Here is an 18,177-nt window from a genome sequence, read left to right on the forward strand (position 1 = left end):
AAATGACACTATTTTTGCTCATGATGATATGAGTTTATGCTGGTAAAATTGGAACCTTTTTTCTCATTCGATGATACATTTATCTTAACATTTAGACTTTATTCTTATGGGAAAAAAAGTGTTTTAATATTTCAACTCTTTACTAATTATTTTATGAGTTCTCATAAAATTGCAACTTTTTTCTTGTTAGAATGTTAGAATTTGTCTTAATATTTTGACTTTATTCTCATAAAAGTTGTTTTTAGCTTTATTGCTTTATATATATATATATATATATATTTTTTTTTTAATTTTTTTTATTTTTTACAAATATTTCAACTTCTTTAAATTTTCTTCTCATTATTAGAACTTTTTCCCCCAAACTAATTTTCCAAAAATTACAACTTCATTCTTTGTTTTGTTTCTCATATTACAACTTAAAAAAAGGCTGTTTTTTTTATATTTCAACTACTAAAATGCTAGATTATTTTTGTTCATTTTCCTAATTTCTTCTTGTGAAATTACAATTTTTTTTTCATTAGATTTAAACTTTTTTTTGTTAACATTGTGACTTTATTCCTGTAAAATTATTGGGGTTTTTTATAGTTTGTACACTTAAATTTTCAAGAATGTCTTGTGGGCCAATAAAAGAATAGTCCCGCACCGCAAATGGCCCCCGGGCCACAGTTTGGACACCCCTGGTGTATCGTGTGCAATGGTAAACGAAAACAAAGAAAGAAAAACGGCAACGATTTTAAAAAGTAAATGCAACAAGAGTACTGTAAAGTATAAAAATAAATATCCAATGAGTTTGAATAAATAGATAGCGGAGTATAAATGATGACAGAAAGGCACAATGTAGAAATAAATGGGAGGGTAAGCAGTGATGAAGGAAAGAAGGGAAGGTGTTGGGAAATAAAAAATGAAATAGCAATAGCTTCGATGCTAAACGTGCAATCTAACAAGATCTGCACCAAACGTTCCACCTTTCCAAAGATAATGCTTAGTTTGTGAGGGATATTAATAGAACACTGGTTATTATTGGGCTTGTCGTTTTCGTGGCGTCCTCCTGATGAGGTTTCTAATATTCTGGTCACTTCATGCTGTGAAAGGGTGAAGGCAGGCTCTCATATCGTACTGGTGTTCCTAATGAAATATCCAGTAAGTTTAGCCTCTATTGCTACTGTATGAGTCCACAAAAACACTGACCCCCCCCCCACACAGACAGTGAGTGGCCGCCGGCGAGGCCTCGTCAAGCACGACCACCGCCAGGCAAGCTCATTTCCTGCTCCGTCGCCTCACAGATGACTCCCAGGAGCCGCACTCTGATGGTCCTAACAGCCGTGTGATTGGGGTGGGCAGGGGTCCAAGCAGTCCGACAGTCGCACCCCCCCGTCCCTGTACGCAACAACAACAACGAGACAAAATGTCATGATGCCTTTGCAGCCACTGCACTTTCTATCATAATCGGAATTTTCCTGGTATTTCTACACCCTGTTGTGTGGAAGTTGACGCTATTTCCTGCCTCATTATGCTAACTGCACCCTCCTGATGGAAATACGTCGTCACGCTAATGTGAGCGTCCATCACTCAGCCAGTCACTTTGGTCCAGACTGAAATATCTCAACATCTGCTCCCCCCCACCCCTTGAGGACTATGAGACCCATCTGATTAGTGGAGCGCCACCGTCGGGTGACCTTTGGTAACCTACACCAGTGGTGACCATGTGGAATATTTTAACCATCGGAAAGAATCTTTGGCTGAAACAAAGAAAAGAGCGCCGTAGCATCGATGGGATTTATGTGTTTAAAACAGTCCGCATCCGTGCTAGTCTTGTTTCAAACTAATTTCCTTAATTAGGAAAAAAAAAGCTTTGCGTACATTAAATAATGATCAACAAGAAGTGCCCTCTTTTCGGGTTATTTTTGGCATTATTATGATGGAGAGAAATTTGTGTCTTTTTATCCAATTAAACAAAAAAATGGATTTGAAAGCAAAAAATGCTGCATTTGCTTACAAATCAAAAAACTGCTCTCGTGAGCCAGTCCAGGGTGTGCCCAACCTCTCGCCCGAAAGCAGCTGGGATAGGCTCCAGCATACCGGCGACCCCACTGAGGACAAACGGTACAGGAAATGAACGGATGTTCTCATGAAACTGTAAATACTGTTTGCCTTTCCTGAAGTTTTATTAGCATTTGCGGAAGTTCTGTTTGCAATTCCCCCTTTGAATGACGTTAGAAGCCTTTTTATTGGTCCGTCTGGAATGCCGGGCTAATGACGCGCTCTTACGCACAAATACAAATTCATTTATTCTTGGTTTTTTTCCTGGATTCTTTTTTAACCCTCGGTCTCTGTCAAAATAAATGTACCATACAAACGATGGTCCCTTCCTACCTTTTGAAGGGACTAACACAATCAGCAGAGGATCAAAGACGTATTTACACCACTGTATATGTATATGTATATATTTTTAAATAAAGGACCCCCTGGAGTCCTTTCAAGTCCCTCCATTTGAGAAGCACTTCCCGACACAGGGACATTATTGCTGTTCTATATTAATGCGAGAAATTACACAAAAAGCAGAAAAGGCTCCAGTGGAAGGTATGAAATATCGGATGAGACGCCTCTGGGCTAAAACGTGTGACGCCTCACATAATCCGTTAACAGGCTTAATTTCCCTGACAGGTAACCTACATACAGCTCATCGTCTATGACTGGCACTACATTTATTAACGCTATTATTTTCAATGCAAAAAAAAAAAAAAAAAGCAGCATTTCTGTGAGCTGCTCCGCAGCACGCCTCCTTAAGCCACTGCAGCCACTCATGATGAGGCTTGATTGACTGATTGATAAAAGCATCGATTGGCCTCTTGTTCTTCTGTGTGAATGCTGAATCAATGTCCAGCGTCACATTAACAGGACACCCGCAATGTCGACCCTACAATCCACCGCACTGATTTTTGCCATGTAGCTGCAAGGCCATTGATGGCAGGGGGACCCATTGTGGTCGAGGTTATACGGCGTGAACGAATAGAGTCCACGTCTGGCTCGCTATTGTGTGGAGGCAGCGGGCCGTGACTCCCCTCCCAGCTGTGGGATGAAGCCCATCACCAGCCTCTTGAATGACTACGGGATGGTGCCGCCAATGAAAGGATCATTAGGGTAATACTGGCGACAAATACAACCATGAAACGCCATTTTGGTGAGCTTTGGGGGCTTGAGAATGCATCCTTTGCTTCCATTGTATGGTCAAGACATCCTTTAACAGCTTTTTTGGTTGACTATATACTCTAGAACAGAACAGGGGTGTCCAAACTTTTGCAGGGGCCCACTTTGATATTTTGTATAATGTTCAAGTTGTGTTAAAGTCTAATAAAACACTTTGCACAATTAGTTACTTGCATCAACACTTTTTTTTGCTTTTTTCTTTACATTGTGCCTTCTTGCTCTACTTTTCCCATTTTTGGGTTTTCTTTGGTTTAATTGTATTTCTAAAATGTGAGGCTTGCCAGTAAAAAAACGAGTCACGGACGACAAGTGGTCCCCAAGCCGCACTTTGGACACTCCAGAAGTTGCAATAAATATGTCAAACAACACTTTGTTGATATTATCACATTTTTTGTCGCTGCACAGTTTTAAAAGTACATTTCACGATACTGTATACCTTTAAGATGGACCTTCTGGGGCACTCACAGCTACCGTACATAGCTTAAACAGGAAAAGCAAGGAAAGAAATGTATATTAAAGCATGTTGTCTCTCTTTAAACGGCCAGCCATCATTTTTGGGATTGCAGGGGTTTCCAAATTTTTTCCACAGAAAAAAACCTAAGGATGCAACGGCCAGTATTTTCATTCATATTTTTCATTTTGTGCTTGTGGCAGGAGTAGGAAGAGGAAGCGGAAGTAGAGCACCTCGAATTTCCTGCACCAGTTCCTCAAAACTGAGTCTACTTTCTGTTCACATTGTTTGACAGAAGCAGGGAAATAACGTGCACAACACAACAAACTACAGTCGACACCGAAAATCCCTGACTGGGTAAAAGACCTTGAACTCACCACTATAGCCTTCGGTCTCAATGGAGGCAAATGTTTCCCCCTGTGCAATTAATTAACATTTATCATAACGGAGGTCACAGACAGAGAAATCCTTCTAGTTTCCTTCTAATCTGACAAAATCCCTCTTGTTGGATATGGAGGAAGGACAATCAGGCTTATCTTGTTACACAAAGCGTGGAAAGTGTGAAACACTCAGAGATCACAACACACTGCTACAAACCCATACTGTTTTGATGACAGTGCTTCAAACGCAGACAGGACAATTGAACGCAATACTTACAAATTCGTGGCTTTATAGTCCAGCAAAAAAAAAAAAGATTGTTTTATTCACTTCAACAAACACGGTGATAAACAAACTTCATTAATAATGACTTTACAGGGTTCACGTGTGTTATTGACAAGAAAAAGAAGGGAAAGTAAAAATACCGGAAGTAAAGGAACACGTGACATGCGGATTACGCAACAAAACGGGAAATGGATGAAAAGAAATCAGCAATGATCATTAGTACAGTAATCAATAAAGTATACATTTTATACAGTATGCTAATCAAAGTATGTCTCTTAATTCATGTTTATGTTACGTCCCGTTACAGGTACTCAAAATATTAACTTCAATATTACACATACGGTTAAATGAATAGTGCTTAGAAAAATGCTTTTTTTTGTAAAAGCAGAATGTTTATCGCATGAAGGTTCTAAGATATTCTACGGAATATTGCAAGAAATAAATGTGCAACAGTCAAAGCACCTCCACTATGTACAGTATATTTGTAGAACTTTTTAATAGATATACATATACATTTATATATATAGAAATATTTATGAATATATAAAATATTGGAATCACTGTCTACTGGCGTCACTACATAAGGAACCAGTAGCATTCATGCTTGGTCTATACGTCAGACATGTTCCACACTCACTCGTCTCCTTTGTGTCCCAAAATGGTGCACGAGGGAGGAGCGAGCCCAATGTAGGAGACTTTTATTTTGGAAGCTTGTGTCAAAAACATTACACAATGTGACCACCCCCGTTATTCATCACCAGGCCGGGGGCCAAAAACAAGTCTGGTTTAATCCTGAGGTGCATGTTTGCATCACGCTACAATAAAGATGCACTCACCCATATTTCCAGCCTCATCAGTCAAGCCGCCATCTTGTTTCTCCAGGCCTCCCCACACACCTCCACTGGCTTTATCGCCCAATATTACCAAAGGAGGCTTCAATTTTTTATCGTGTTTGCTGGTTTCCCCTGGAATACATTATGCCCCACCCGCCTTTTTCCTTTTCACAGTGGTTACCCAGCAGCTGCCCCCCCACAATCCCTCTATCCTATGATAAGTTGTTATCAGTGTCAGCCAGATGGAGAGCAAGCGCCACCTCCGGACTTGCTGCTCTCAGATTAGCATCGCCACTCTCTCCTGTGTTATAATTACCAAGATAAGTCTGTTTAATGAGGATTATTTCACCGCTTTGATTTATTCCTACGCTGACGACACCTCGACGCCTAGACGGGTAGCGGGTGTGCGCTGCAAGGGCGGTTTAAAGGTAGCAAAGGCGCCTCGCTGTCCAACTGAAATGAGAAAGCGGTGAGAATAGCGCACACACCACCTCAATTCTACCAGAGGGGGTAAAAAAAATACCCACAATGCACCACTTGATGCTTTTGTAAGGAGGTGACCCACTTTTAGGGCGGCGAGGGGGTTATTTTTAAGCTCTCGTCAGACAAGGTCAATGCTAAGGTGAAGAGGCGTGCTTTCAAAAGAGCTCACGTGTGTTGTTCCAGTGTTTTTTTTTGCTACAATACTCATAATAAACAAGTGTATTCCTGCATGAACAACTAGTCATGAGTCAATGTGCCACTCAATGAAAAGAATTGTTGCATGAGGTATTTCATGCACATACTGTACTGTAAAGACTGCATAGGATTTTTAAGAGGTATTAAGAAAAAACAAGTCGCTCAAGTCTGAGCTGTGTTGCGCCATGACAAGCCTTGTAATCGTTTATGTAACAAGATAACGAGTAACCCCATGCTTGCACCACCGAGGGCCTGATTGCACTTGAACGTGTGTGTGGAGGGGCTCCAGATGCTCTTTTTGTCAAGGAGGAAGAGGAGGCTGGATTGTGTGTCCAACACCTGCAGTCACAAAATGGCAGCTGGCCTCAGACCAGTTATGAGTGAAAAGAGTCCAGCTTCCTGTCTCCCCCGTACAAGGTGAAGAGTATCGCCTAAAAAAAAATGCACCGCTGCGTCTTCTCATGCATTTCAGGTCCCCCCTCCCTTCTTAGGACCAGCATGCACCTGTCCCCTCTGGCCAGGCATCCTCGCCGCCCACCATCACAACTGATGATGCTGAGATGGAGAAGAGATGAGACATGACGGAATGGGTTCACGTTAAAAGGGGTGGGGGTGGTTATTTGGGTGGGTGGGCTTGTGCAGATAGCTGTGTGTGTGTGTGTGTGTGTGTGTGTGTGTGACAGTAGGTTGCATTTGTGTCAAAAATAAAGCAAACAGCAGGGAAGGTAATAGAGAGTGTCACCCGAGGGTCCTCCACTGGCGCCCCCATTTGTTTCAAAATGCTTGAAAGGCCAGCCAAAACCTCACTTTGAAGTCTTTTATTAATAATTTTCACTTATAGTTTTTAAAGAAAAGCCAGCTAAGAATACAGACAAAGAAACAACGTGAAATCCACCATCTTGGCCAGAAGGTACAAACAGTACCATTATGTTATGTGTAAGCACTGCCATCTGCTGGCTGTGTCACGTACTACACCGGTCTTCAATTTTACAAAACATAATTTAATTGCGTGACTGTGTACAAAGTATAAACTCAGAGGGAAATGTGTGGGTATTAAATATGAGTAAACTGAGGTATATAATGCAATTATAATGACTGAATAGTATCAACCTATCAAAATGCTGTCTGTGACTCCCCCTAGTGGTGGGAGGTGAGAATGCAACAATCTGGACCTTTTCCCCGAGATGGGCAGCAGCTGACCGTTGGCCTTCATGTGGTCGATCCTCCGCGAGAGGTCGGCGTCGCTGTCAATGGCCAGCGTGCACCTTTGAGCATAGCTCACCAGTGTTTCCTCGCCGGGGCGGAACGTGCCCACTAGCGGCGCCACGTCCTTGCCAGCCAGGTGGAGCTCGGCGATGGAGGCCGTGTTAGCGATGGTGTTGCGGTCGATGCAGACGTGGCGAAAGGCCTCGCTCATGCTCTTCTTCTTGATAAAAGCGGAGAGCACCTGCTTGTAGCGGTGGATGACGTACTGCACCCCGGTGGCTGGAGAGAGAACAGCGCAGGAAATGTCTTTACTATAAATACTATTAAAGCCTTGGTGGAGGTCTTGTTACCTCTCTTTCTGCAGTAGTCTTTGCCTTTCTTAGACCTCTTCTTCTCCTTATGATGCTTCTTTCTTCTGTGCTCACTGGAAGCGGCAGACATGACGGATGAGTCTGACGCTTCAGAGCCGCTATCGCCGCTGGCAGAAGAACTCGAGGACGCTCTGTCTCTTTTTCGAGATTTGGCCTCTGGGTGAGCTCCTTTGTTGGCTTTTGCCACTGTGTAGAGAATCACGAGAATGAGAAAAGCTACCATGGGAGAATGTTGGCGTCACAGGCTCAACTGACCTTCAGTGGCGGGACCAGGTGGTGCAAAGGAGCGACTTCTGGTCAGGTTCTCAATCTGACTCCGTAGGAACTTGCGGTCCTGCATCAGATCTTCCACCTGGCGCTCTAGGGCGGCGATGCGCTCTTGTTTGCTCTCCAGCATGCACTGCAACCTGGTCATAGTCAGCAGGACCTTCGGAGGCAAGCTCTCGAGGTGTGAAGAAGCTGGAGGACAAGAACATGATGAGAATGTGTTGGTCCACATCAGTGTACAATATAGGGACCATAAGCATTCACTTGACATGGCGCTGCTGGGCGTGTTGTCTTGAACCACATCTGCTGAGGTCGCAGCTTGGAAGCTCTCCCACTTGATGATACGGAGGTCGTCGTGCTCCTGCTTCAGCCAAGACGGCGAGCCGAGCCTGTCATTGCTCCTCCTCACGCAGCTTGAGTCGATCTCCACGCAGGGTGAATAACCCGACACCTCCTGCTGCCACAAGGACGACATCTCCTGAATTCATAAACATAATGTATGGGAAAATAAAGTTACGTACTAGTGTATGTATCACGGACAAATACAGAGTGTTGTGTAAGGTCTACTGGATCCCATTAGGAAGATGCTAGCGTGACTCCCTCTAGAGGAGCCACGCGGTATTGCAAGACACAATGAACGATATTAAACGACTAATTAATTATACCATTAATTGGTTATATTATTCATATTAATAGAAATCATTACTTCACACACTGTTCGTATTTAATGTAGACAAAGCCTAGTGATGCATTGAAGGGTCTTCTACGAACATTAATATGATGGTTTAACTTGATTCTGAAACAGGAAGTGGGGTTGTCTCCCCCTCGTTACCATGGAGACCATGATGGATTTAATCTATTAATAATAATCCAGCGACACGCCATCGTCCATGGTCGAAAATAATGTATTTTACAGTTACACAAATGTGTATTAAGCAATGCTTCCTGGTAAACAAAGCGTCCACCATCTTACTGCGGTGTCTCTAATTAACGTTAGCTTTCATGCACCAAGATGGATGCTAATGACCACTAGTGTCGTTAATTACCGGCAAAGACGACAGGAAAGAAGGCTCAAAATGACGAAAAACACGCACCTCAACCTACCTTCAAGAGATAAACAGGCGGTCAGGATGTTTTTGCGTGTCTATCGGGATGAAATGTCCCGGGTTTTTTTTCACTAATATAAAACAACAAGAAAATGAGACTCACACAGGCATGGCGGAGTGGGCGGAGCCCCGGCGCTCCAGAGCTCGCTTGTTAATCGAATGCAATGTTGCCTTCAGGTACATGAAGGAAAATCGTAGGTCCCAAATGTAAAAGGAGCTTTGAAGGGCATCACAAGGAAAAAAAAGGGGGACAAATCGGTGAGCGATAACTTTTATTTTCTGCTAGATTTGCTTGGCTATATAAAGGCATACAATATTTGGATTCTAAGCTCATGTCACTGTTGATATGATCATCACATAATTACATGAGTTGTATTTGAACACACCACAGCTGCCACAGACACATACATGTTCAAATGTTACACAATGAGCTGGCCTATATTCTTCATATAGTCTTAATAACATGATTACTTTAATACTCTAGCTGTTAGTCATAGAATATAAAAAATATAGTATAAAGTGAGGTGTACTTGTGTTTGTCAAGTGTTTCTAGATGTGTTATTGAACAGGAAAACAAAATTCTGTAAATCAATACATATAAATTAAGTTCACTTAACTTTGCATATCCAAACCATGAAAGAAAACACTCATGTTTGTTTTCAAGCACTTACAGGACTGGCCCAATGTTAAATAAATCTCCAGTTTCTCCAGTTTTTTTTTTAAATTATATTATCAGGTTAATTTGCTGCTTAAGTGGCAGTTTGTCATGTACCTTGTACCTTGGCTTGAATGACAACTGGAGAAACTGGGATGTGCGGCAACATTTGAGCTCCTTCAAGTCACAAGGAGTGATCGCGTTACTGTTCACAATCAATGAGAGCGGAGGGCAAAAATAGAACAATAATAGGTGACTTTTTGATGCAGAAGCAGCAGCCAAATAAGATGAACACAGTGCTAGATCAGTGTATGTTGCAGTAGTATGCAAAAAAGGTCATGGATGGAGCACAGAGGAAGGACATTCGGCTTCAGATGATGCATAGAAGTCAACAAAAGAAGAAAGAAGTGACCTTGAACCTTTGTCAAACTGGCGGTAGTCGGAGCTGTGAGTGGTTTTTATTGTGCTGCATCCAATTCGCTCATACATCCATGCCCTTTTAACTCCCTCACAGTACGTTTACGCAGCACTGAGCCCGTCTGTTCAGTCCTTAAACACTCCACCTGGCTCCCTTAAACGGTTAAAAAACTGACGTGGGATCAGTTGGTTAGTAGCTACATATTTTCAGTGTCAGTGTCAGGGGTTAAAAAGAAGAACACAACAATTTAACCGAACGTCACACAGCGTGTGGCGGCGAAGCGTCCTCAGTGGCAGATGGCCAGTAGGAGGCGCTTGAAGTCGCCGCTGCACTCGTCCTTCAGCGCGTCCTTCAGGGACACGTCGTACTTCTCCAGGTACAAGTCTTTGATGGTCTCCAGGTCATACTGTCGATAAGGACAATACAGGACTAAAGGTTTCACCATAGGCTTCTTTAATAGGAAGTTCTAATTTTAAAAATCCTGCATAAACACAACAAATGGTAGTATAAACTTATCTGGTGAGATGAGACACAGCTACAGTATACTGAATGTACATGAAAGCTTTTTAGAATAACAATAAGAATTTATAATAACAATCATTATTATTAACGATTCTTTCCCGCTATATTATTATTACTACTGTTATTATTATTATTATTATGCATTGTAATCTTTGAGTATTTAAAAAAAAATAAGAATTAATATTTTTCTTTTCTTTTATTATTATAATAAACATTACAATAGGGAATATTTGTATATTTTTTAAATTATCATTTTTATGACATTTGTATTATATCATAACATAAAATTAATATATTTCCTAAAATACATAAAAGTACAGGTATTTAATATTATTATTCTTATTATAAAATGTGAATACTTCAAAAAATATTTTAAATGTTAAAAATATTCTTCCAATGTTTGTATTATTATTATTATTACTATTATACGCATTATAGTAATTAACATTTGTTTATTTTTACATTTGAATTTTTGTCATTTAATTATAATAATATAGTAATATATTATCATTATTATTATTATTATTATTATGCACATTTCTTAAAATAAATGCAAATAATTTATATTATTGTTATAAATACTAAATAAATTCATGGTACTTCATATTATTCTGATTATTATAGAATTATTAACACAACATACCATATTGTTTGCCAATTTGTGATATTATTATAACTATTGCTGTTATAAATATTTAGATTTGTATATTCCTATATATATTTTTCATGAGATTTAAGTGTGGATTTCCAGCTAAACTTCATGAGAACATCTTTAGAAGACTGCCTTCCTGTCATAATATAAAATATCAGGAAGCTGTGCATATACCAACCAATGACCGTGTAAAAATACCTTTGTCGAGGTATTAAAAAAAAAACAAAACATTATTACCTCAGAGCGGACCACAATGATGCGAATGAGCGTGTCCTCGTCAGTCCCCGCCCCCTTCATGGCGTCATTAAGACGTCTGGCGAAGTACAGCTGCGGGTTCTTGGCGACTCTCACTGCAACAGTCGGAAAGATGGACGTTTTTGGTTATATCATTTCTCACGCACATGACCTGTGACCCCCTGCATTAAACCCACCGAGAGCGACGTAGCATCTCTTTAAGGTGCCTGAAGTCTCGCTCTCGATGGCGTCCAGAATTTCGGTGCCGGACAACTGCAGAAATTTAAAAGAAATCAGGAAGTGGACAACAATCTTCGATGTTAGAACTCACCTGCTCGTACATCTTGAAGGTGGCCTGGAGCTGCAGGTAGTTCCTGGAGGCCAGGATGTAGCTGAAGGTGGACTCGTCTGTCCCAAATCGGCCCTCGCCAGCCTGAATGGCGTACATATGAAGTTATATTCCACGCGCACCTCCGTGACGACAATAAGAAGACACAAGGTACCTCAAAGAGACAGGTGGCGTCCTGCTCCGCCAGACCCTCGTCCACCTCGTAGCTTTCGTCTCTGTCGCCCTGCAAGACAAACAAGAAGCACTAAATGCATTAGCATGCGCTCTAACAAAAACAAAAGTCTACTGGCTGGCGAGAGTAAAAGTTGTGGGGTCGCTATGGCAACAACAGCATACCTGCAGAAGAGCCATGAGCAGGTTTCGGACGTCGCCACTCGTGTCGCCCTCGATGTCTGCGTCCAGGTCACGCTCGTGCACTGAAAATTAAACAAGAGGTGATGCAATCAATCAAAAAAAAAAAAAAAAATAAAAACACCAAAGAAGACTGGGCGTAATATTAGGAACAAGAGACAAGGAGATCCAGTACTATTACTTGTAGTATTACTTCAACACTACTGTAAATGCTACAATTAACGCCTCAACTCAATGAAATTATAGCTGCTGCATCACAACATTAGCTATGGTTTGAGGCAACCTCCTGATGTAGTTGCTATTCATTTTGTTTCATGTATCATGAAGGGTGTACCTCTGCATGCGCTGTAAAATGTTGCCACCCATGTGTTGGTGTGAAACGCATACTTTATGCATGTTACACTTTCAATGAACTCCTATTCCCGCTGATTTAGCAGTCTGATCCTGACTGCTGTTACAACATTGGTTCTGTTGCTGCTGCGCAGTGCAATACAGTATGCTTGTTAATATTTGACAACCATGTGGGCCACAAGAGCAGTAACCGTGTGCAAAGTATTGTGCGTGATATAGCATACAGCAGCTTTATCCACCTCTGTATGCGCTTTAAAGTGTTGCCACTCAGCTATTGCTGTGAAACACATGTGTTTCATTGGTTGTGTTGCTGCTGTGTTGTCCAACATGCGTGATAATACATGACCATGTGGTCAAAGATAGCTATGTTTTTCTTTGCACTTTTTCATGCACTCCAAATCATTATTCAAGTTTTAAAAATGACTTGTTATAGATAGTTGGCAGATTTGGCTACCTAAGGTAAAGGATGTATTTAAAGCATGTGGAGGTGTACCTAATGAAATGGCAGGTCAGTTCATACTGGTGTGGTTGCGAAAGTGTGATGGAATGTTTTGTGTGTTTTTAAGGGCAGCAAATAAGTCAGCTATTAAAAAAAGTGAACAAAGAAAGGTAAATTAGTAACTTAAAAATAAAACATCCCACCTTGAAAGTAGCATTCCTTGAACATGGCGATGTCCTGAGGAAAAACAGCCAAAGAACAATAAAGACAAGTTCGCTGTCGGCGTCAGTGTGTGTGACTGACCGCGTTGGTGGCAGTGCAGAGGATCTCCACCAGCACGTCCTCGTCTGTGCCCGCCCCCTTCATGGCCCTCCTCAGCTCCTTGACGGCGTAAACGACGGGCGGGTCCAGCATGGCCAGGATGGCCTTCTCGAAGTTGCCCGACAGCTCGCTCTTCAGCACATCTACCAGCTCCTACCAACAAATAAACCATCACTGATGCAACTGAAGCCTCGTAATGATGAAGAGGCGTGTGGCACACTCACGTCGTCATACTTGTCATAATACGCCTGCTTGATTTCCTGACGCTGATCTGAGCTGCGGTTGGCCAGGATGTCGATGATGGCTTGCTCGTCGGTTCCTGCAAAGCCCACAAACGTTATCATCATCACACTGTCGTGGTGATTCCAAAGTGGACTTCCTCCAACTCACCCAGTCCTTTGCAGGCTTTGCGGATGGCCTTAATGTCAGCGAGGACGTCAAAATCCTCATAGGGCACGATGGTGGGCTACAGGCGGAAACAACACACATTAGTACAACTTAGCTTTAAGACATTTTGATTGTTATTATGCCTTTGCGTTGGGAACGTTCATGTTTTTCCTCCTTTTTGGTTGTATTTACATTTACGACCCATGTGCCGCGGGTTTCCCACTCATTATTTTTAACCTGCACACAGTGGAGCAGTGGACAGCTCACCGAGGCACGCATATCCATCCGTACATCCGGGAATCAAGCCCATTCTGAAACTGTATCCATCTTATGCAACTGAAGTGGCGCTACCTGGTGCTGAAGTTGCTACATTATACATACAGCCAACCCAAGCCAACTGTTGCCCATTTGTCTGATGATGATAAAACACTGAGGATTTCTGTATTACATGTATTTACATGTATGCTAGCATTATGAGCACAATCCATAGGGGGCACCATAAACGCTATTAACAGTCACGTTGACTTTAATTCAATTCCATGACCATGGAAGCAGCAGGCTCATTCATGACAGGCATGCAGGGCCAGCTGGCGGATGCAGGGGGGGGGGGACCACAAAGCTCTAGGGGAAGAATTCAAGGCCCCTCTTTACTTTTAAACAAATCAGTGTCGTGAAAAAGTGACCACTTGCGAGGGTGGGGGTGGGGGGCTCAGGAACCCCACAACTCAATCCCAGAGAAAAAACAGCTTTTGTGCAGCAACCTTGTGCAGGATTGACAATGAGAAAACATTTTTTTTTTGCAAGACAGCTTTTCTAGGTCTTCCATTACAAGACCGTGAATGCAACACGACCCCCTCCCCCAAGTAACAGAGCTGCGATGAATTCCGCAGGGGAGTGGCCTCCTCCTCCGGTACACCCCCCACCACTGTCCACCGTCATTGTGAAACCTAAATTACAAAACAGTGAAGCTAATTGCAGAAAGAGTAAAAAAAAAGTAGCGTAAATTACGTAATGTTGGGCAACCAGAAAACGTCTCAAAATGCACGTATTCGAAAACTGCGACATGAGCTAGTCAAGCAAGAATCAAGTTAGCGTATTTGGATGGGGACCTGAAAGTGTCAAAGATTTGCGAACAGAACCGACACCGACCTGGCAGTTTCCCATGACTGGACCTCTTGGATCCGACTGGTGGTGCTGATACTGAAGGGGTGTCTGTCTCCAGGATAGTTTTTTGTCGTCCAGTCCCGATCTGTGAAAGGCAGCGTGTGACGTCATGACGGACCGCTACGTCGAATAGTTGCACTCCCACATTAGAACCTTAAAACATTAACACGAAATCTAACATCACTCATTCAATATGTTGTGATGTTGTTACATTTCTTGGGTAAATATATTTTTACACAGTGGATAATCATATCAATGTGAGGTTTAATTAGAAATATAAAAGGGAAAAGTATAGTACCATGCAGGAACACTGCCATCTTGTGGCCAACCACACTACCTGCAGTTTATCTGCTCGAGGAATATACTGTATTCTGAAGATTTGTCTTTTTAAAATATATTTTTTCACTTAAAAATGTTGATTTAAAAAGTTATTTCAGCTACATGACATGGCCACAATATTAGAAACAGTAAACAGATATAGAATATATATTAACAGTACTCTTGTACTGGGATCTATAATGTGATGTTTAGTCATGTGATTTGTTTACTTGATTAAATAGAGCCCTTTGTCAAGAGTTACCATTTTAACATCACCTTGTTTGCACTTTAATCACACTTAATTAAATAATCAATACAATCTCCTCCACTGTAAGACAAGTTGGTTGTTAAAAAAAACACTCCATATTCAGCGATACTGTTCATTTTTATAACTCCACTGATGTTTTAGGGATGCTTTTTAGTTTTATCTGTATTGGTTAAAAAAAAAAACAATCGTAAAAACATGACATTTCGATTAAAATAAAGTGATGACGTCTCACTAGTTTGAATAGTTATGTTGCCCTCTGGTGGCCATAAAACAGAATGCAATGAGAGTGTCGAGATGTACCCACTAGAGGTCGTGCCATGCTGCCGCCATGTTTAATTTAGCTGCTGTTTGCCCACATACCATATTACATTTGTTCTATATACTGCATATATAATATAATAATATTTTAAAAAGTAAAAATAAATGTATATACAAGTTAGGTACACAATGTAATAAGTGTCAATACAAGAGTTGGCTCTATAGTGATGTAATATGATAATTATCACACAATTTAGTCAGAGGTGAGTGTCAAAATATTACTCCCAGCTGACTGTATGATGCTGAATAGTTGAAAACAACACCAAATCACAATAACAATAATACTGACCATGATTATGTTTTAAAAAAGCGACTTTTGATACAGCTCTTGTCTTGGACCACCCTCACACACACTGAAGCATAAAGTGGCTTAATAGTGTGTGAATTATCTGACTTTAGGTGCACCTCACCTCCATCCAGCAGCTACCTGCAGGCAGAGAAAACACTGAGCATGTTGCTATAATCGGCTGATGAAGGTTGCTGACGTCAAAGACCTTTTTTTTTTTTTTTTACTGAAGGAACACTTCTCCAGCCCGAGTGTGACTCACTGGTGTCCTGGCCTTGGGCTTTGTGCTGTGTTGGTACTGTATATAAACAGTATGTTTGTGTGTGTATGTGGTGACACTAGTGACTATGAGTCAAATATTGCGCACAGTGTACAATATAAACAAAGTGCAGATGAGTGCCTACTTGTCCCCTCCACACACACACAGCCCTTTTTGTTAGTGCAAGAGTCTTCAAATTGCAACATCATCACAAATGGGCATATTAGATACACAAAATCATAGTAACAGTAACAGCAAATGTACATGAAGTTAATAAAAAATTAGCATACACATTGCAGTCTGTAAACATTGAAAAATGAAGGCAAAATAATACCACTAAATATTTTAAAAATTGCCAAATCCCAGTGTTAAAATGTAAAACAAATTATTAGTCATTAATCAAAACTATGAATGTCGACATTAATATCAATATTATTAACATTAATGTAACTATATTATTATAATACTCACTATTCATTTTAATTTGAATATGGATATTAATATTATTTAAGATACAACTATATGTTAGTATATTGATATGAGCATATGACATTCTAGTTATAGAATTTATTCATAAATACAATATTTATGAAGAGATTGTCTAATTAACCTTGGCTGTTAAATAGTACTGAGAGATAACATTTTAAATATACATTCTAATTTCCAATTTTATAATTTATATATATTATTTGTATTATTTTGAAAACATTTTATTACAATATATTTGTAAATTTATTGTGCATTATTTGAGTAGTTACATAAGCGCTACAGTATATACAGTAAATGTGCCGTATTATATAACGACCTACATTTATGTGTAAACATAATATGTGTAATAAATACACAACAAAAGATGTAACACCGCACAAAGTGACTCACGAGTGGGCATATTTTAAAGCTTTCATGGATTATAGTTGCACTTTTAAGCAAGAAGCCTACTGATTCTAAGCGCAGCTAATGTCTTTTGTGCAAGGCAGAGGGGGTCAAAGGTCATATTCGTGCATGTTTTACCCACTTTTGCGTCTGTTGGCTGACACACTTTTCGTGCTTATAAAACAGCGCGTGTGAACCCTCCCACCAGGCGACCCTCGTCTTTGTGAGTCAACATCACTCACACGCACACACCAAATGAAAGAACGATGAGTCACTACCGGTGTGCGTGTGTGTGTGTGTGTGTGTGTGTGCCCCCGTGCGCCAGCTTCAAACAGCTGAAGGATAAAAATATGAACAGACGTTGGCTGTACCGTGTAGGACTACAAAGATGTCCGCTGCCACTGCAGTCAAGTCACACACAACACGACAAGAAAGAGTTGAAAAAAAGACATGGTTAACACCTATCAAAGTACTAATATTCTTTTAATTATAATACATGTTTTATTCCGGGTTACTTCCCCGAAGAAGCAGCAGACGTATTGATCTTGAGGATTCCAAAAAAGGCTCCGCAACGATAACTGCAATCAATGCTTGTGTCTTTTAGCTTACGCTCAGCTGACATATTGCTTTGGAAGTAGGCCCATTATTAATATTTCTTTAAATATTTAACGCTATAATCGCTTTTTCTTAGACTTATTCTTTATACGTCTTCTCATTTTGAGCACAAACAGAACCTAGTGGCAGATTTTTCTATAAGAAAGTCAAAGACATCCAAGCATTGTCGTCGTACCGTGACGTAGCACTAATGCTGCATTCAAGACAGTTGGACATTTCGGACCTCAAAAAGTACATTATAGTCTGACTTCACCTAGACGGCGACCATAGTGAGGATAAGCGGTATAGAATATGGATGTGCGGATGGAAAGGTGAAATAAAAGACGATATAAACGGTATTTACTGGTTATACTGTATTAGATTAGAAGTACAACACTAGTACGACTGCGTCAGCCATGTTATTCATTTCCACGCTTGAACGCATCGCTCAAGCAGGCTAATTTCTATGATGTCATCCTTGCGAGGCTTTCAAAGGCTACTTTCTACTTCCTGTCCAATGTTAACTCCTTCAAGTTGAAAGCATGAGAAAAATGTTATTTTCGGAACGTTTTCAAAATATTTTGGCCCTTTCCTTGGTCTCGGGCCAAAACAAGCAGCCGTGAAAGCATTCTGGGA

The 18,177-nt window shown here is 40.8% G+C and overlaps 3 protein-coding genes across 7 annotated transcripts in view; all 3 read right to left on the reverse strand.

Annotated features, from left to right (window-relative positions):
* The window catches only part of myo3a (myosin IIIA), a 36,763-nt gene extending 31,451 nt beyond the window's left edge, over window positions 1–5,312 (reverse strand). Inside the window, exons 1-2 of one of the 2 annotated variants that reach the window (XM_054765223.1) lie at window positions 5,158–5,312; window positions 1,189–1,377 (exon numbers count right to left, since the gene is read on the reverse strand). The gene's annotated coding sequence lies outside the window, so the exon portion shown is untranslated. Of the gene's footprint in view, window positions 1–1,188; window positions 1,378–4,315; window positions 4,452–5,157 lie in introns of those variants that run through there. The other variant, XM_054765224.1, reaches the window with a different exon arrangement.
* A 1,332-nt stretch (window positions 5,313–6,644) lies between these two features.
* LOC129174166 (coiled-coil domain-containing protein 106-like) lies at window positions 6,645–8,913 on the reverse strand. Of its 3 annotated transcripts, none has more exons than XM_054765842.1 (5): window positions 8,886–8,913; window positions 7,941–8,154; window positions 7,665–7,868; window positions 7,389–7,595; window positions 6,645–7,317 (listed from the first exon to the last, which is right to left on the reverse strand). In XM_054765842.1, the coding sequence occupies exons 2-5, from the start codon at window positions 8,149–8,151 to the stop codon at window positions 6,938–6,940; spliced, it is 1,002 nt and encodes a 333-aa protein (XP_054621817.1). In that variant the 5' UTR covers window positions 8,152–8,154; window positions 8,886–8,913; the 3' UTR covers window positions 6,645–6,937. The 3 variants fall into 3 exon arrangements, with proteins under 3 accessions (XP_054621817.1, XP_054621815.1, XP_054621816.1); XM_054765840.1 differs by having other exon boundaries at window positions 8,781–8,905; XM_054765841.1 differs by having other exon boundaries at window positions 8,771–8,892.
* Window positions 8,914–9,037: 124 nt separating this feature from the next.
* Window positions 9,038–14,772, reverse strand: anxa13 (annexin A13). Of its 2 annotated transcripts, none has more exons than XM_054765558.1 (11): window positions 14,611–14,772; window positions 13,465–13,540; window positions 13,299–13,393; window positions 13,057–13,224; window positions 12,957–12,990; window positions 11,949–12,028; window positions 11,767–11,835; window positions 11,595–11,696; window positions 11,461–11,536; window positions 11,267–11,379; window positions 9,038–10,261 (listed from the first exon to the last, which is right to left on the reverse strand). In XM_054765558.1, exons 1-11 carry the CDS (start codon window positions 14,734–14,736, stop codon window positions 10,142–10,144), a joined length of 1,059 nt encoding a protein of 352 aa, XP_054621533.1. In that variant the 5' UTR covers window positions 14,737–14,772; the 3' UTR covers window positions 9,038–10,141. The 2 variants fall into 2 exon arrangements, with proteins under 2 accessions (XP_054621533.1, XP_054621532.1); XM_054765557.1 differs by having other exon boundaries at window positions 13,057–13,227.
* Between the last annotated feature and the right edge of the window lie 3,405 nt (window positions 14,773–18,177).

The sequence above is a fragment of the Dunckerocampus dactyliophorus genome, chromosome 21 (genome assembly GCF_027744805.1).
Source record: "Dunckerocampus dactyliophorus isolate RoL2022-P2 chromosome 21, RoL_Ddac_1.1, whole genome shotgun sequence".
NCBI lineage: Eukaryota > Metazoa > Chordata > Actinopteri > Syngnathiformes > Syngnathidae > Dunckerocampus > Dunckerocampus dactyliophorus.

What these genes read in the sequence shown, in the direction of transcription:
- LOC129174166 (XM_054765842.1), bottom strand. Translation starts at nt 8,151, where the DNA reads ATGTCGTCCTTGTGGCAGCAGGAGGTGTCGGGTTATTCACCCTGCGTG. An exon ending in ACCTGGTCCCGCCACTGAAG is followed by an intron (nt 7,596 to 7,664) that starts GTCAGTTGAGCC and finishes TTCTCTACACAG; the next exon opens with TGGCAAAAGCCAACAAAGGA. An exon ending in AGACTACTGCAGAAAGAGAG is followed by an intron (nt 7,318 to 7,388) that starts GTAACAAGACCT and finishes TTCTCTCTCCAG; the next exon opens with CCACCGGGGTGCAGTACGTC.
- anxa13 (XM_054765557.1), bottom strand. Translation starts at nt 14,736, where the DNA reads ATGACGTCACACGCTGCCTTTCACAGATCGGGACTGGACGACAAAAAA. An exon ending in CAAAGCCTGCAAAGGACTGG is followed by an intron (nt 13,394 to 13,464) that starts GTGAGTTGGAGG and finishes TGGGCTTTGCAG; the next exon opens with GAACCGACGAGCAAGCCATC. An exon ending in TCTGCACTGCCACCAACGCG is followed by an intron (nt 12,991 to 13,056) that starts GTCAGTCACACA and finishes GTTTTTCCTCAG; the next exon opens with GACATCGCCATGTTCAAGGA.